The following is a 19,802-nucleotide window of genomic DNA, read 5'->3' as shown; positions in this document are numbered from 1 at the left end:
AAAACAACTAACCTAGCTTGGCATTCACATCTAGGCTTGCTGTATTTCTGATAAAATATAACTCAAAACAAACGGAAGTTTGCTGAAGACAGCTGTCAACTGCACTAATATGACAAACTAGAGGTCATAATCGCCCTTTATGCCACATGTCCATCACTTGTTGAAGAAATGTGGGGTCACAACTAATTGCAAGGCTGTTATTAAATTACATGCACATGAACTGATCGTCATGCATGTCAATCCACACAAATAGTAAGCCTGATCCAATCCTAATAATGAATAAATACCTTTTAATCAACTTTAATCAATTGTGGTTAATCACAGCTGGCTACAACAGTCTGAACATCGACTCACTTTGCTGTTTGTAAGTGTTTTTCCTCCTCAGTGCATTAGTTTGATTAAGAGTTATGAGAGCTACAAAAATATATGGTACAGGAATACTATTATATAAATGCTGTGAAGGAGGAAACATGGGTTTCTAGTAAAATGGTAGACAAAAATAGGAAAATGATGAGAAAGAAAGATACGAGGTGAACAAGTCTTAGAAATGCACTTCCCCTCCTACTGAGGGCTCTGGTCAGCGCACAAATGAGAGCTCACCTGAATAGGACCAGTAGGGGTCACCAGCTGCCCTCCTCTCCCTCATTAAGCCTGTGCTCCCATGGCGCCCGTCTCCAGCAGGGTGAGGCTGGCCACCCGATGCAACTGTGGGAGGCAGACACAGAGGTGACGAAATCCACAGGGGAAGAAAAGTTTCATTTACAGCCTGAATAAATACTCATTCAACAATCTATTAAAAATCTCTGAGAAAATGTGTTGAAAGTTGGCAACATAGTGAGAGATTTATAAAAAATATATATAATGAATGAATAATGATAAATAAAAATGCAGTCTCTGGTATTGCTGGAAACATTAGATTTACATTTTTTATTGGCAATGCAGAAAGAAGTGTGCCCTCCATGCAATTTAAGAAATTGTGAGAGTGCGTAGGTTGGGGTGATGGATGGGTGTGTAATGTTTCCAACTTTGACAAACTGGGGTTCATCCCCTATCTCCTGAGGCTGGGCAATAAGTCACTATTATCTTTTGTTAACTTTCTGCAGGACTGTCAAAATACTGCAGTTTACAATAACCTGTACTTAAATGTATAGTTTGCAGTTATTACCTAAAAAAAAAAAATACAATGTATAGATTAATGCAAATATATGACCCACTAGAAGTGTGAGGGGGTGTAAAGTGTCACAATATTGGATCTTCTAACTTCAATGCAATACCTTGAAAAAATATTGACATCTGATATTATTTCCAGGAAAAAATGACATTGACAGCATATATATTTTTGGGTTATGAAAAGATAAATGTAACATCACAACGACATCTTTTTCTACTTTCTAAATTAGGACTGTACTTATCACTAGACTTTGTTTAACATTAGCAATAATAAAAGATTTTTTACATAAACAAAAAGATTTTTCTTGCTGTAGTGCACATATTGAAAACCTTCTGAGATTGTAACATACTTATATAATAAAGAACACATTAAAAATAAATAAATAAATAATGGTGCCATAAAAGCCTATATGCAACTGCACTGAATGCGATGAATAACAAGAGTACAGCACTGTGAGTGAGTGAGTGACAGTAGGCGGTGCTATGGGCTCACTGTAGAAATTCACTGTTTAAGAGAAGAGAGAGCTTGAAACCTTTAATTGATATTACAGATACTGCAGAAAATGAGTATTGAAACTAGGCACTGGCAGTATCACGGTATTATGGTATACCAGCGTACTTTGAAATCCTGACAGACAAAAGACCATTATCACTCTATTTTTTCTGATAACTGCAAGAGTCATGCGCAAAAAAAACATCTGCAAAGTTCCATTTTTCCAGATGTGCCGCACCTGAGCAGCGCTGCTCACGCTGTTAGTGTAGCTGCTCTAACCTGGTAAGATGAAAAAAAGAACAAAAAAAAACTATAGGATCTGCAGAGTAGCTTCAGTAAAAGAGCGAAACATGTATTCAGTGCTGGCAGCAAACACTGATACCCTGAAATTCAAGGACGGTATGAAGGTATGAAAAAGTAGAAAGCACCCAAGCCTAACTGAAGCCATTGAAACCTGCAAACCTCTTATTCCCTTTATTCGCTTCATTCTTATTGACCTTTTGTATACGCATTTTGTTCTGGCCTTTTTGTTTGCCTGTTCTAGACCTTTCTCTGTTTGGCATGTTTGTTGATGTTTGTTTTTATTATATTTATTTTTTTCCGTGAGTTCCTGCCTTTGCTTTGTCAGTCAGAGCACTTTGTAAACAACTTTTTTCAAAGGTGCAACATAAATGAAGTTGTTATTATTATATTATTATAGTCAGAATCAATATGTATCAATAAGGTGACATTTTTGACTACACTAGCGGTGTATTTTTCTGTAGAGACCCTGCCTCTCCCCTGCATTTTCTTATTTTGGACATTCCTGAGCACAACGTGCAGGTGAGGTTGTGACTTAATAAAAAGGTTGCCTTCTGAGCTTAAGTGAAAAACATCCAAGAAGAAGCCTAAAAAATGTCAGACGCAATACTGAAAAAAACTGAAAATTTAGCAAATCTAAGGTTGGTTTTTATCGTCACTGACAATACTGTTTACAAACAACAGCAGACAGTTCCTGCATAGTTTACCTTTAACACACTATAGTGTGTGAATTTTGCAGGGAAAGGCACTGAATTGAAAAATAATCCATTGAAAATGTAAACATTTCGTTATGGAACAAAATCCAGGCTTTTTTCAGTTGTCCAAGATCAATAGGCTGTAAATATAACACTTACATAAAACTCATTTAAAAACCCATATATGCTCGAAATTGTAGATTACAGCTAAAGTGCCTCTATACTTCAGTTTAATAGAAACATTCTGTCAAAGTGCCTCAAATCTCCTCCCAAATTGCAGTTGTTGGAGCTACTCTAAGGACAGACTTTAACCCCCAGAGCTGACAGCGACTGAAACATACTTTAACAAGGATAACATTTACCCAGTATGTTTTCTTATGACAAATTTCAGCTTCCTGAACCAGGTCTTCCAAACTGAACCAGTGAAGGAGTAGCAGCTGTGTCAATGTGCACCAAAAAAAAAGAAAAGAAAAAAGAAAAAAGTCTTTGCTTTCAGCCCAGGTGCCATCATTTGACACAATGCCTTAATGGGAGGTAATGATCATCACCATCGGGGATCTGCAGAAAACAAGAGGAGCTTCTCCTTCAGGCCCTATGATGCTTCTTGCTCTCTTACAGCTACAATCAATCAAATTCTTTTAGAGCAGCAGCTGGCCTGCAGAGGGAAAAATGAAATAGACTGGACGGTCAATATGTTCACTATAATATGTATGGATATAATAATGCCACAACAGCCTCCGTGCTAAGCTCCTTGGTGGAAATGTCACTCAGTAAAATGCAGACGGCTAATGTTACCAGGACTGTAGACAATCAGTCTCGTGTCCTCTGGGCAGGAATGTCTCTCGAGCTTCTTGTGGCAAATTGCCCGAAAGACATCAAACATTGTCAACAGAATTACAGCGAATGCTAGAGGCACAAATTTTCCTTAAGCATACACACTCCCCAGTCCCAGCCTTACAATAATCAAACTCATTGGGGGGAAATGTGCTCGGCAACGGAAGCAGCTTGTGCCAGTAGAGAAGAAAATGTCGAGCTGAAGCCATTGTCAATCAGGTGCTCGAGCAAAACAAGAGTGTTTTTGTGTTGCTTCAAGCAGTCAAAACCCACTGTGGCATTCAAAACCCGGAGATGTATTGGCTAATATTGGTTGCCTGTTGCTAGAAGGATGCAAACAATTGGGTGGGCAGATTGTTACTGTGTAAAAAGGGAACGGCAGGAAATACTAAAACAAAAGCAGAGATGACAATCTGCCAGACGCAAAATGGAAGCAGAAATCACTGTTGCTTGCTGCAATACACTTTTTGAATCCATTTAGATAATACATGTGGTATCACAGTTGTTGGTTGTTGTTTTTTTGTTTTGTTTTTTTTGGTTACAAAATGTACTCAGCATTGTGTTCATCGTTTTAAAAGTATTCACACAGTTGCCTTAACAAATATGTAGACTGGCACAACAGTTAATCTCACATCCAGAACGCACCAAAACTAACAGAAGAGTCTGCATCAGTTTATTTTGACACAACACAAGCAAAAGAGCTGCACCAAAAACAACCACAATTTCTGCAGCAATGTACTGTGGCTGTTCCAAATGCCAGTTTTGGGGCAACAAAGCTCCAATGAGAAAGATCCGCCATTAATCAAAGCTTTTTTGAAACATCGGTTTTCAGTTGATGCATCTAAAATAACTTGACAATGAGCCACTTGGACAATAAGCATGCAGGTCGTAGTTACAATAGACATAAATGCTAGAAAAGCTAAGCTGTTACTTGCAGTTTTTAGGAGATTTGTAAAACCTGTCTGTAGATTTGTGATATGCCAGTTTCCTTTAGCATATCTGCTACTTGATATTTTGTGGTCATCTTTGTAAATTTTGAAGCTATTCCAGATGCTTGACTCTTTCGACGCCTTGCTATTTATACTTCTGTCACGTGTGGTCAAACTGTTGGAGCAAAAAAAAAACTACACTGTAAAATCTGACAAGCTGATCTTACTCAAAATAATCTAAGAAACTGATTGCCTTAGTAAAGTAAACATAACTATTAATCTTCATTTATGTTTGCTTTATACCTAATTGTCTTGCTTGAAATGTAGCTGTATTCACTTAATTTTGTGAAGCTGTAGCAACTGAAAAAAGGCAAGTGAAAAGTCCTTGTCCCTTCTTAGTTTAGCATCTGTAGTAAACCAAGCTAGTCTGACTTAACTTCATCATGATGAGGATTTTTCCAATGACGAGGTTAGATCTGTGATTTCTGTTTTCTTACCACATTTACAAATATGATTTGACTAGTTTGCACTCAGCAGAATACAGACATACAGTCATGGAAAAAATTATTAGACCACCCTTGTTTTCTTCAATTTCTTGTTCATTCTAATATCTGGTACCACTAAACGTATAATACAATGAACACAACAAAAAATGCAGCTGGTCACATAATACTTTATGTCGTATTTGACATTCTTAAGCTTAATTGATTCCCAGGGTATATAAGAGGCCATTTCATGTCACAAGCAGCACTGCACATGCAAAGGCCTAGAGTGGTTTCCTGCTTACATTCAAGCCGTAGCACAACTCAGAAGTTGTCAGCTCTCACATAATGCCTAAAACAAAAGAATTATGTGAAGCCACAAAGGCAGCCATCTTGGCACTGCTGGAAATTGGCATGAGTGAGAGACAGGTAGCGAAAAAACTGAAGATCTCCAAGACAGCCGTTCATTACAACAAAAAAAAACAAGCTGAACATGGCACTACCAAATTGCTACCTGGCCGTGGCAGGAAACGTCTTTCTACCCCACGAGATGACCGTGCACTCATCCGTTCCTGTGTCAGGAATCGTCGTCAGACCTCCAGGGACCTTAAAAATGAGTGGGCACTGTCGAGAAATGTGACTTGTTCGGCAAGGACAGTTCGAAACCGACTTGTTGAACTGGTTTGAAGTCACACAGAGCACGCAAGAAGCCCTTCATCAATGAAAGGCAGAGGAAGGCCCGGTTACTCTTTGCTCGAGACCACAAGGATTGGACTGTTGATGATTGGGCTAAGGTTCTCTTCAGTGATGAATCCAATTTTGAATTGATGCCCACTCCAGCCAACTTACTGGTTAGGAGGAAGCCTGGAGAAGCTTACAACCCAGACTGTCTTGCTCCTACAGTAAAACATGGGGGTGGATCAGTCATGATCTGGGGTTGTTTCAGTCTGAGTGGAACAGGGCAAATGCAATTGTGTGAAGGCCGAATGAACCAGGTCATGTACAGGACTACCCTTGAAAACAGTCTTCTTCCATCAGCTGGAAAACTCTTTCCTGCCTCGAATGACTGGATTTTCCAACAAGACAATGCCCCTTGCCACACGGCAAGGTCAGTTAAAGCCTGGATGGAGAACCACAACATTCGCACCATGCCTTGGCCTGCTCAATCACCAGATCTTAATCCAATTGAAAACCTGTGGAAAATCATCAAACTCAAAATGGAGAACCACAAGCCCAAAAACAAAGAAAATTTGTTTGAATTTGTCCAACAGGAATGGGCTGCTGTGACAGCAGAACAATGTCAGAAGCTGGTGGAGAGCATGCCAAGACGCATGGCTGCAGTCATCAAAAACAATGGTTATGCAATCAAGTATTAACTCTTGTGTGTATCATGTGTTTAAAGCAAACAGAAAAGAAAACATGGAATGCTTAAAAGTAGTGTTTTTGGCGGTGCAATGCCATAGCTATTGATGTAAGAATTTAAGTAATTTTGGTTATTATCAAGAAAACCATGGAAAATGAATAGTTCTTAGTTCTTAAATTAAACTCTCATGAGCTATTTTTGTTGTTATCATTATAATTGTCCAAACAAATGTACCTTTAGTTGAGCCAGGCATTAAAATTAACAAGAAATTGAAGAAAACAAGGGTGGTCTAATAATTTTTTCCATGACTCTATAGCACAGCATGCTTGATTTACATTAGTCACTAAACCTGGAAAGATTAATTTAATTAAACTTCATACTTCACTTGCAACAACTTCACAAAAGTAGGTACATAACACAACATTTTAAGTAAACTTTAGCAATTCGATATAATGTATTTTTCAAGGCATTTTTTAATTAAAGTCAACTTACCAGATTTGTAAGGCCTGTCATGTCACTAAGTTTAAATGTCCTTGTCCTAAATGTATGGGCTAATTAGGATTTTGGGGGTATTGGTATATGGCAAATGGTGCACCCCTAGTAACTAATGTCCAAATCAGTATTTGAATGCTCTAATTCAAATACTGATTACTCTAATAATGAACATTGGTAATGGTCGTTATTCACAGAGTTGACTGCCATTAGCCTATCAGCTAATAACATCATGTTCAACGATGGCAGTGGCCAGTGTTTTTCTCGAGTCACATTAATTTTGTGCAGGCTAAAAAGCAGTGCTTTAGGTGCTCTACGTTAGCTCTACGCAGCCAGTGGCCACAACTACGCAGCTCACAAAGGTTGAATTGAGTGACATCGTGTGTTCACCTCCATCCAGTAAAAATTAGCACAATGCTATTGTGAATTATAATGTTCAAATGATATGTTGAATCTAAAATCTTGTAAAATGTATTTTTGGCAAGAAAAATTGAATAAATACAGTTAACTGAAGGAGACATTGGTTGATGTTTTCACAGCAACATAAAATGGATATTACTGAGGGAATGATATTATGTAGCAAAAGATGTTATTTTAAAACTTCTTTTGTGATAAAGAAGGCTGTATTAAAGGTTGTTTCATAAATGTGTATTATTGAATTTGTGCTCATTGCAGATAGTGTAATGAAGGACTGAATAACTTGAAATCAATTCAGTCTTTTTTTAAAATCATTAATTAGATTTCAGTCTTTCCCGGCACAAAGGAAAAAAAAAACAACAAAAACTAAACACATGACAACAAAAAGCATCTGTACCGGCAATCGGCCAAGTGATTATTTTGAACGTTGGTACCTGTGCAGAATTTCTCAATCTGTGCATACATATACAATGCATAATTTTATCTACCAAGACAGATACAGACTGTGCTTATTTTAAGGATTTTCCCTCAGGATTAACAGTTTAAAGCCTCCATTTACATTACACATGTGACAGGAGTTCCCTTCTCTTTTTGTATGAGCACATGCAATGTGACATTGCATGACGCTGTAACCATGACAACTCCTGAACAGTATAGCATACTTGTTACACGTCTCATGAGGTTAAAGGTACAATCAGAAGAACAACAGCAGAACCTCCTGGACTCCTGACACTAAACCCACCCTAGATAGTGAATTATAGTCGGCTCCATCAGCATCTGCACACATCAAATACAAACACATGTACACACACTCTCTCTCACATACACACACACACACACACACATCTCCAGCCACTTAAGACAAGCTCAGCTGTTACTAATAGTTGCATCATTACTGGGGATTAATTAAACTAAGCACTACATCAAGCCAAGTCTTTCACTGCACTTAAAGCCGGCGCATTACTGTCTCCAAAAATGGTCTCCGCTATGGTGTGAGCCACTCTACACACTGTTTTCCAAACCAAATTCATTGCTTGGAGGGAGGTCACACAGGCTAAATAGGTGAAGTCATAAATGGCTGCTTTGTTATCATCAAACGTATCAATTCGCTACAGGGAAAACAGGGGTTAACGTAAAGTGTGAAACAGAGATGGAGGGTGTCTCTGTGGCAGAGACTTGGAACATATTTGAAGGCAGGTTGTGAAACAGGAGGGCTGCACTGTCTTTGATCAGAGAGCATAGGAGGCAGCACCATGTCAACAGTTTACTCTCATCCATGTCAGCCGTCCCCTGTGGGCAAAGGATTAAAGCCACAGCATCTCTGATAGAGCAGAGCAGACAACACAGTCGGAGCGGGGCCTGAAGGAGACTGAGGAGAGCTGCACAGCACTCAAATAACATTCATAAATCTTAGATCCAGAAAACACAAGTGAATGGCAATTATGTAGGTTAACCGGTGGTTTAAATGAAATACTCTATACACAGAGTTTGGCCTAAAAAGGTATTTTTACATTAAGACACTGAGAAAGCCTGATTTTTACATCCGAGTGTGTTCTTAGGAAGCACAGAGGAAATAGAAGGCTTCAAAAACACCTACAGAACAACACCTTGTACAATGTCTAGGCATACAAAATCATTTTCCTTTTTTCATTGCCCCGAGGGCGGTTAAATCATCTACACCACCATTAAGCCCTGCTATTTGTTCCATAATATCACACTCAACAACAAGCCAAGAACCCCTGAGAGCCCTTGAAAAACAGCAGCCTAACAACAACCACAGGAGCGTTTAACTTCCATTAGTCATTGGAGGCCGGAGTTAAAATATCAATCTTATCACCGATGTTAGCATCAGGTATGTGAAGGACAGCCACGCTAGCACGTCCGTGTCACCAGGAGGATTATTAGGGGATAAGCTATCTAATGCATTCTGAGTTCCACTGTCCATGTAATTTACACACCATGTGCTGCTGTAAAGGTGTTTTAAGCAACAATTTTTCCAAAGACTCATGCAGCTCAAAGCTCACAACGGCTGTTAGGTCTGGGTGTCACCACTGATTTCCTGAATCATTCATAAGGTCCCAATTCCATTCGATTTCGTGCAATATTGATTTGATTAAGGGTATTTCAGTTACCAATTTTGCTTGAATTTAAAGGAGATGCTGTAAATTACACAAGGAGTTATAAAAATAAAAAAAAATCAGAACAGGACCAGAGTTGAAGACAGCAGCAGGAGAGGTTGCAGCATGGTAATAAATAAACATTTACAGACAAAAGAAACGCTAAAGTTGGAGCTTACCAATACTTTGGACTTAAATAATTTAGCGCCGGGGCCCGTTTAAGAAAAGCAAGATTAACAAAATTAAAGCTTCAAGCGTTTATGTTAAATGGTATGTATAAAAAGATCAATGTCAGATTTTAGGAACTCTGATATCACATCATTCAATTGAATCGGATGGTAATTTTAACCCAGCCCTTATTACTATGGATGGTAATTTTTTTTATTTTTTTGCAATTATTTTCTAGTGATTGTGTAATCATTTAATGGTCATTACCAGATTTATTAACCACAAAATAGGACCAAAATACTACAAATGTATAAAAATATATACCACATTTATCATTTTCACCCAAATAGTGTTAGTGCTTAGCCTACTGTCATAATACAAACTTACGGTCACATGTGATAAACATTTGATTCCACTCACAAATGTAATCCATGTAAAAAAAAAATAGCTTCACAGTAAAAGCACATTATATGTTAATACATGTCTAATGCCTTATATAAGCTAAAAAATAGAAAATGGAACACTAGAGATAAAACAGGAGGTCTAAATACAGAACACTGGGCCAGGTTTTTTCATGATATGTAGTCCTTATTTTGAATATCTAGAAAAGCAACATGATGAGGGAACAGTCAGATGTGCAGATCTTAGGCTCTTCTGCTGCTGGGGAGTTCACCATCAGGCTCACCACATATAACTTTAGTGTGGTGTCAATAGCTCATTCATTACATACTATGATTATGAGAATAAATGAACACTGATTAGGCTTGTCACAGGGACAAGGACACAATTAATCCCCTGAATTCTCAGTGATAGGTTTCAAAGGATGAAGCTGTCAATGTTCTACTGTTTGTTATCATCAACGAATCAACCCACCAAAAGACCCAAATCGTTTAGATCATTTGACTCTAAAAGCCACTATTTCAGCCATCTCCAAGCCTGCAGCTTTGCCTCAAAACCTTTTGCCATCATATCCCAGTCTACCTACCCAGGCCCAACACACACAATCCTTCAACTCAATCCATACATTAAAGGACTGATCTCTAAAGTACATAATGTGATTCAGAATATAAATGCCCCCTCGTGGGAAAATGGGGGCTGGCTGGGAACTGGATATAGGAGAAACCATTTCTGACGAACAATGGAATTTTACCATTTCACTAATTAATTCAACATCCCTCCGTGTGAGACATAATTTGGTACAATTTAAAATATTCCACAGACTACACTACTCTAATGATAAATTGGCCAAAATATATCCAGCAGTTCGTCCGGAATGTCCCAAGTGCAAACATACACCTGTGTCACTGATTTTTGGTCTTCAGTCTTCAAATTCCTTTCATTTGTACACAACAAAACACTGAAACCCAACCCTATAACAGCCATTTTTGGATCAGTTCAGCCAGGAGAGGGATTACCGAGCCATTGTAGAGACGTGATCAGTTTCGCCTCTCTCTTTGTCCGGCATCTTATACTCTTATATTAGAAATCAAACAAGCCTCCATCTTTTTTTCAGTGGGTCTAGGATGTGATGCTCTTGATGAAAGTAAAAAGATTAAATACTGCATGTGTGGTTCCTATCAAAAATTTAAAGAATCATGGTCCCCCTTTGTGAGCTTTGTGGAGGGCTTTATGTTTCCCAATATCTAAGGTATGATGACTATAACATATACTGAAGTGCTGGCTTGTGTTTAGAGTTGATGTTGTCTCATGAATATGCATATTGCGTGTATATGGGCATAAAAAACATGTTTTTTTTCTTTTCTTCTTTTTCTCTCTGTTGACATTGTTATTGTCTTTCTTCTTATTGCTTGAGCCAGGATGGGCAGGATGGGGGAGCGCAGGAGGGGGTTTTCGGGCGGCTATTGTTAATGTAATATGCACAGCTTATATTATAAGACTTATATTGTGCATATTGAAAACTAAATAGAAAGAGGTTTCAAAAAATAAACCAAATCAACATTAGTTAGCCTGTTAAACCTTCAACCCCCCCCCCACTGAACAGAATTAATCAAAAACAGGTCACAAATATATACTATCATTTCAAAAGGCTAGCAGACATTACTCAACAGGAGTTAAAAGTGTGTTTGTCTGTGTATTTTCAAACGCACGTGTGTGAGTGAGTAATTACTGAAGCAGGATGGTGTTAGTGGGATCCTCAAAATAAACTACAGCGCCTGCGTTAATGGTAATGAAGGAACATGTCGCAGAAGAACAATAGTGTGGCTCATTGGTGTGTTTTTATGCATTTTTGGATATAAGGAAAAAGCTGGAATCTGGCTTTGGCAACTCCAAATAATACATGTTAGTGGGATCAATTCACTGAAGAAAATTAGAAGAGAATCAACACGTGTATCCTTTTAGGGCAATAGGATGATTTGTGCTTTTTTTTTTTTTTTTTTACTGTGTGTTATACACACCTTCACCACCTCTTTAACATAAAACTGGGAACAAGACACGGCAGTTAAACAGCTGCCCTGACACTACTTCACTTGACAACCAGGCGCTCAAAAAAGAAGCAAAAAAATGTGTAAAATAACACAGCAACACTAACTTCCCTTGAGAGCATGCACATTATTAGGTGTTTCACCAAAATGTGTGTTTGAATATGGTCAATACTTCTCCGACATGTCAGCCAGTGTTGTTATCGTTCGCATTCTCCCGCAGCGTTGCTCTGCTTTACATTCACGCAGCTACATACAGACACTTTGACAGTCATTGAGAGAGAGAGAAGCACAGCTCATTCACATCACCCATCCCCATTTTCTCAGCTCGTCCTTTAATTAGAAGAGGAGAGAAGGCATATCATTAAATTTACTAATTAGACAAACTACAGTCTTAACAACTTTTACATTATTCCGTCTGAATTTGTACTAAACAGTGTGTGTTTTTTGCAGTCATCACGAGTGTATAAAGGGCAGACTCTTGATGCAAAATTGCTATGTCTATGAGGAACAAAATGTGCATACTGAGGGAGACAGCTGCTGTTTGTACAATCTCATCTGCAATCCATGGTGTCTGTCAAATGTGAGAACATCTGCTTGGGCTTTCTGTTTCGGTGAATCACTAATGTATATTTATGACAAACACACCTACATTTCAGATGTGCTTTTTTCATTTCAAGTGCCAATCACCTGACTCAGTGTACAGGAGGTTTACATGGACACCGGTCCAAGTAAAACAAGGTCGGGTGTAGAAAGAGGGTAAGTGGAGCATGATCTAGAGAGTGCATGTGTTTCTCATTTCTCTGGAAGTGGGTGATGTGGCTAGATATCCCCGGAAGTGTTTGAGTCACACCAAGGACCTCGGGAACATGAGAACTGCCAAGATCAGCCAAAGATATGGAAGAGAGGGAGTCGAGCCTTAGGGCTTAAACATCAAGCTCAGAAATAATAAAACAATATCTCAAACCCCAATGCCGATATTTAGGCCTACACAGCTTAAAACAAACAAGCAGCTTCAGCAAAGAGGGCATCAGCACCCTTGGGCCAAAGAAATGCAGCCATGTTAAGTGAAGTTAAGCCCATTAGTTGAGTTAAAACTGTTCCTTGAGTAACTGCATGAAAAGTAAAACTAAAATGAAAAATTCCCCGAACTAATTTAAAAATTTCCCTTGACGCCTTCTCTAAATCTCTTTTCATTTTTTTTATTATTTTGCATGTATGAGCATGTCGGTGCATGTCAAGGCCTGTCTGGCTTCTTTGGTCATCATGATAATTGACAGGAAGTGCTACTGCACATTCAACTGAGCTGAGCCGAGATATGTTTTTCTATGTCATGCAGGGTGCTGAGAGCCCTAAAATACAAAGTAAGATATAGAGAGGAGTAGAAATAGTGATGTGACAGAAACTCAAAACCAACTTTTAAATAAGGCCGGAATACTTTTAAACACACACATGCACACACACACAGTTGTAGGCATTGTGTGCTTTACAGCCTTGGACCTCCTTCCAAACAGAAAACATTTTTGTTTGTGTTTCATCGGGGAACTTGAACAACAAAGCACAAAGTGAGAAGAATAACAGGAAGGTCAAAGGAGGCACACTCAACTTTCTCATTATGCCACAACTGCTCTGTATCTTTTCTCCAAACCTTTCTGAAAATATACACCATCTCAGTGACTACATTTACTTGCACACCAATACTGCCCTTTCACTCCCAACGTGACAATGTTCTGAATTTGATATGTCTCATATAAACAGCATATACCACTTGGACATTACGAAATAGAAGGGGTGGGAGGAAAAAAATTAGACAGCAAAGTATCTCTGGGACTGTACCTGAGTCAGATTTATGCCAGTGGAATTGGATTTGGCTATTCTATACCAATATTCCAAGATTGGTTTTGGTTTCCATGATAGTTTGAACAGGGCTCTGCAGGACATTCAGTGTGACAGCAGGATTCACATCATATAGTAAACAAGCTAACAGTGCTGATTAGGGCTGACACAATTACTCGAGCAAATCGAATAATTCGATTAATTAAAATTATCACGGCAAAATGATTTTTAAAAAATGGACTCACAATTTGCACATTTGCACCATCACCCACCAGTTGGGAACCACTATGTTAGAGTATCAACCCCCGTCAAACACAACAGGGCATTTTACATTAATCAGAGTATGTACAGTGGCATGTAAATGGAAATATTAGAAGAATATTCATTATTATTAGCATGTTAACAGCTCAGTAGAAATATTATGTTTTTCAGAATAAGGCAAAAACTGAACACTTTGTGTATAGTCAGGAAAATCTAATGCAGCTGTGTCACCCACTCTCAACCAACTCTCAGTTATGACACCTGCCTTTTCACAGTTTCCTCCCCCCTTAAAAAAGTTCCATTATGAGGATTTTTATTAGCTACAAAAATCAGAGGTGACAAGACCTGAGCAGTGCAATGTATCACATGTCACACTGTTCTTCAACCTTGTGCTACAAGGAATGAGTAAGAAACACAGTGCATGCTTTTATGGAGCATGTGGACAAAAAGGTCTAGATGAAAGTCTATTCAACCTTCCTTTTTAAAAAAAAAAGGGGAAAAAAAAACTATAAAACATCCTGGCATTTATTCTCTATTCATAAGAAGCTGGTAAAGAACTATTGTTCTATTGTCTGACCAAAACTGACTCTTGAATTAAAACAGCGTGCTTCCTGTGGAGGAGTCAATGTTTAACAAAGCCACTCATATACAGGCTGAACACAATAGATGACTACACCCCAGAAATGATGAAATTACAAAGTAAATCTGAATTGCGTCAATCTGCTGTTGAGTGTGCTTCTAGGGCAAACGCTGGTACAGTAAAGTAAGTGCATTAAATAGCTGCAGCGCTCACTGATTGAGTGCATCAGGGGCCTCTGATGAAAACCATTAACAAGATTAAACAAATTCAGGGCTAGTGACCCCTTTACTAGACCAGCTAAAGCTTGTTCCCATCCCAGACTACAATAAACAATCCTCCAACGTGTCTCTGCACACAGTGGCAGGACCGTACATAATGGCTCTGACAATGTCAAGAAAATTTACTGTGTAAAGTGAGGTTTTCAATTTTCAATATGTGGCAATTGGATCGCTTAAGTGCCAAGAGCTTATGAGGTCATTCCTGAGGACATGGTGTGCAGCCCTGCATGAATTGTCTAGTTATTGATTCTGAAATAAACTCAGCTGCCTCCGGTGGATACAATACACTCCTCACACATTACTGGTTTTCATGAACGGCGATGGTTGATTACTGGCTATGTAAATAGGTCCATTTGACTCAACAGGTAGAGCGTGACACTGATACTGCCGGGCCAGTGATTTGATCTCGGGACACCTGGTCTGAAAATGTATGCTGTTGTAGCTACAGTGAAGATATTTCTGTTGCAAAATGCTACTATAAATAAAGACGCAAATTCAAAAAGTATGTGGAATCAAATACCTGTGGAAATGTGAAAACATCAGAAAAAAACATGAAACATCTGATGAAAAAGCTCACTCGCCAAATGACTCAATGTTAGCCATAAATAATACCACTGCACTACGACTTTGCATGCATCACTTCCAAACAGGCTCTTCATACCAGCCCGGGGCCATACAAGCAGTCAGACCACCTCCCTTCCTCTTTAAACGCTTTTTGATGTTGGAGTCTAATCAATACTTGAAGGCTGGATTTAGAAACGATAAATAAAACCACGAAGAGGAATGCACTCGGTACCTCTTTAGCAGCCTCCCTAGAATGTAATGTTTACTGTATGCTGTTCATTATTTCTTTCTCTACAAGGACCAGGATGTATAATTGTGTTTGGGGAATGAGAGATGCAAACATTGTGGAAAAAAAAAGACACAGACCTGCTGGACCAGCATGGTCCAACATACATTTTACACAGCATCACTACATCATTTGAGCTTCTTATAACACAATGAATTAAAAACTGACATTGTTTCATAGTGCTGCTAATTAAATTCACATTAAATGTAAACTTCTTATGCACATTAAGTGAGTTTATATTCTTCCTGTGGAAGTCATACACACTGAAGCTGTAAGTATTCTTGGATTCATGATGTATTCATTACCCACTGTCATGTTTCTATCATTACACTGCCCAAAAATAGCATGCTAATGTCTAATTGTGAGCTAAAAAAAAAGAGAAAGAATTTCTTTTTCAGACCCTGATATTGTCAGTTTCCTGAAGTTACTTTCATTTTCATTTTTTTTGATGACTTAAATAACAGTGTGTTTCCAACTGTTCAAACCTATCAATCTGGTTATGAACTAAATCAAAATGAATAAAAAGACGACCTTATAATTACCGTTGTATTTAGTAATGACAGAGAGTCTCTGATTCAGTTTCTCTGTGCCCAAATCTATGATTATAAGTGTGGCATTTCTTTTCCTCATAACAACTTTAAATACAGATTTTCAAAACTGCTGTCCAAACAATAAGAGCATAATCCTGCTGATTAACTTTAGAGGTATTGTGAAGGAAGAAATCTTTGGCATGTCACAATAAGATGGCCGCTAATTAGCCAAAAGGGATTACAAGGCTATTATGGTACCCATTATCTATGCCAACATATAACTCACGACAAATGAGGACATCTGCTCAGACCACAGCTCCTCCAAATTCACACACTTGCTTGGCCTTGCTTTCATACATGGCTGCCTGGTGGTTGTCTGCTAGGATATGAAAGTGAGTCCCATTCGGGTCAGTCAACAGTAGACAAGCATACGATGTCACATCAAACTTATCGGAGGCACCTTGGCACCAATTTTATCACCTACATGCAGGAAAAAAATGTACAGCTAATGAGCATCCAGCTACAACAGGGGCAATCCCTGTCTGTCCGTCCAATTGTCCTTTGATTTTCTCGACTATTCATCTGATCCACTTCACACTTATCAGGTATATTACTGAGAACACGAGAAGTGTGGATTGCAGGTTTTTACAGATCTACAGGACATATCATTTAGCAGCAGGGTTTCCCACACAGTCTTTCATTTGTGGTCGCGTGTCACAATCAAAGCTTCTGCCACCACATACTGATTTTATATTTTTGGGGCTGGACAATTCATTATGAACACTGTTGGGATTGGGGGTCGACGGTTTATCAGCCTTGCTAATTATCAGAGCTGTTAATTGGCATTTTGCAGATTATCAGTATAAGCGTTTCATTTCAATGATCAAGGATAAAATTAATGAATGAGAAAGTGTGGGTATTACACTTAACCAACACCAGAGAAGGCAATCTGCAATCCGTGCAAAGAAAATATCAGCATGGGAGAAACGTTTACTGTGTAAAACCTCACAGAGCTATTTTTACTTATTCATTTTTATTTTTATTTTCACTGACCATTACAAAACAAGTTTCTGGAAACTTGCTGTAAATGATGTTGAAAGTTTCAGTTTTGATTGAACATTTGCTAAAGGCATTTAAACAATGTTTTTTCTGGAGTTTGTTATATTCCAAATTCTAAATTTCAACAGAAACGTTTTCATTTTTATTGTAAATGCATATCAGTTCCAAACATTAGTTATCTCTCTCATAAAGTACTAATAATCAGTATCGGTATCACCCCTGAAAAGCCACTATCAGTTGACCCCTAACTGGAAAATATATACTATTCAGTTGGTTATTACAACACATTCTCAGAGCATATTCTGGGCACAAATGGAGCAGCAGAATCGCGCAGTGAGAGCGAAACGTGATTGTCAATTGTGCTTGGTCAAAAAGTTTGCATCCATTTGCTTCTGCAGAAGCTGCTCCTCTAATCCATTGATCTGATCAGCTCTGACCAAATTCATGATGACTGATCAATTATCATTCAATAAAAAATATGGCTGATGTTACAAATGCAATGGGCAAGTTTTTGGACAGACTGTGATTCTAATACAAGGTTTTCATTTTACCATTAATTAAATTCAAGTGATATTTAGTTGCCTTTAAGATTCCAGAGCTGCCTTCATTATCTTAGAAAAAACATCACTTTTCATCTTGGGTATTAAAAAAAAAAAAGATCAGCAACAGGAGTTGTTTTATTAGCTATTAAAAGATCAGAGATATTCACAGTGCCCCCTCAAATATGAGATATTCAGTCAATACCTTGACTCTATTTCCATTTATTGATTTTAATTGAAAATACATGTTTTTTACTTTTCTAGAAGACACAGATATGCTTTTGTTAATCTGTTGGTCTATATTAGCTCTACTGTGGGCCATAAAAACATACTCCGATATCTAGCACAAAATATGCCTCACAGTTATGGAAATGCTTTTATCCCATGCACCTAACAGGGTTCCAGCCATGAGCAAGTGCCTCTTTTATCTTTTAATACTGTTGGTTATGTGGGCCTGCCTGACCTGACTACAGGTTAAGTGATCATTGCACAGTAATGAGGCTATTATGACACTTTTCAAATCACAGACACACTGGAATAAGTCTTTGAATCCCGACCTTTAAAGCAGGACATCTACTCTACATTTCTGACTTTCCTATGATCACAAATCTAGGGCAGCAACTATCAATTAATCTGCTAATTAGGTCATTGATTAATTGCTTTGCTTACAAAACATCAGAAAATGGTGGGAAAAGCCTGTTACAATGACCAACAGTTTAAGGTGATGTCTTCAAATGTCTTATCTTGTTTTAAAAAACGTCCAAAATCCAAAGAAATTCAGTTAGAACAGTGTGATTAAGATCAGCCATCAAATCCTTATATTTGAGAAGCTGGAAGACTGAATTATTATTTGATGGTTAAATTATGATTTGATTATGATTAATTAGTTGCAGAGTTAGCCTAATAATGACTTCCTGTCAATTTTTTCATCGATTAATTGTTGCTCCTTTACACAGATCAGTTAGATCTAGGGTTGCTCCTTATGGCAAAAATCATGAATGATTATTTTGGTCAATACTAAGATCTTGATTTTTTAACAACCCACTGCCTTTGGAAACATTGAACTCTTTTTTAAAAAAAAATATTGCCTATATAACTGTGGATTTTCATGAACTTCAGATATAGAGATATAGAAAAACAAATATGAAAAATATTGAGATAAATAAAAACGAATAATATATAAATCTATATGAGGAGGGGGAGATAACCTGCACTGTCGGCAGAAGAGCCATGAACTGCAATTACTCTGAACAGCATGCACTGAAATGAATAACAGTACAGTAAATTTGAATATATTTCTCAGGTTTTCCCTGATGGTGTGAATAAGCCACCCAATGAGATAGTCTGCACTGGAACCGTTTTTTAAATTGAATGATGATCTTTGGCATTTTCTTTTTCTTTTGTTTGTTTGTTTGTTTTGTCTTCTTTTTCTTTTCTTTTTGCTGCTATTGTCCCTTCTGTGTGTCTGAAATAAATAATAATTGAAATTGAAATGAACTGAAATTGAATTGAGGCTGCTAAATTTGTCACAACAAATAAACTCCCCAAGTCTGAAAAGTTGCTGAATCCAATGAGAAAGTTGCCATGTTGGCAACACTGAACACACAGTGGTGAAGGAAAGAGGAGCGCTACATTCACAACAAAAGATAAAAACGAGAGCATTAATGCGAAACTAAATGCGGCACCATAATTGTTTTTATCTCGATTATCTTAGCTGATGACTGGAAGCCAAATCATAATTCATAATAAAATTTGATTCATCACCCAGCTCTGATTATATGCTATCTTTAGATATGAGAACTATAAGTGCTGCTAGAGCTAAAATGCATGCCCTTACGCTGCCCTCTGAATCATCTTTACTGAATGTAACATACTTGAATCTATCTATTGACAGGACAATTGTAATATTCACATGCTTGAATATAAGATGAAACCTTTTTTTTATGACAGCATCCACTTCCATTTTAT

The 19,802-nt window shown here is 37.9% G+C and overlaps 1 protein-coding gene across 1 annotated transcript in view; it reads right to left on the bottom strand.

Annotated features, from left to right (window-relative positions):
- The window catches only part of ca16b (carbonic anhydrase XVI b), a 139,603-nt gene that overhangs the window by 105,505 nt on the left and 14,296 nt on the right, over positions 1 to 19,802 (bottom strand). The window contains exon 2 of the mRNA XM_042507475.1: positions 601 to 705. Within this exon, the coding sequence (XP_042363409.1) occupies positions 601 to 705 (105 nt within the window). The remainder of the gene's footprint in view (positions 1 to 600; positions 706 to 19,802) is intronic.

This window comes from Plectropomus leopardus, chromosome 2 (genome assembly GCF_008729295.1).
Source record: "Plectropomus leopardus isolate mb chromosome 2, YSFRI_Pleo_2.0, whole genome shotgun sequence".
NCBI classification, from domain to species: Eukaryota; Metazoa; Chordata; class Actinopteri; order Perciformes; family Serranidae; genus Plectropomus; species Plectropomus leopardus.
This window is presented reverse-complemented; position numbering and strand designations above follow the sequence as displayed.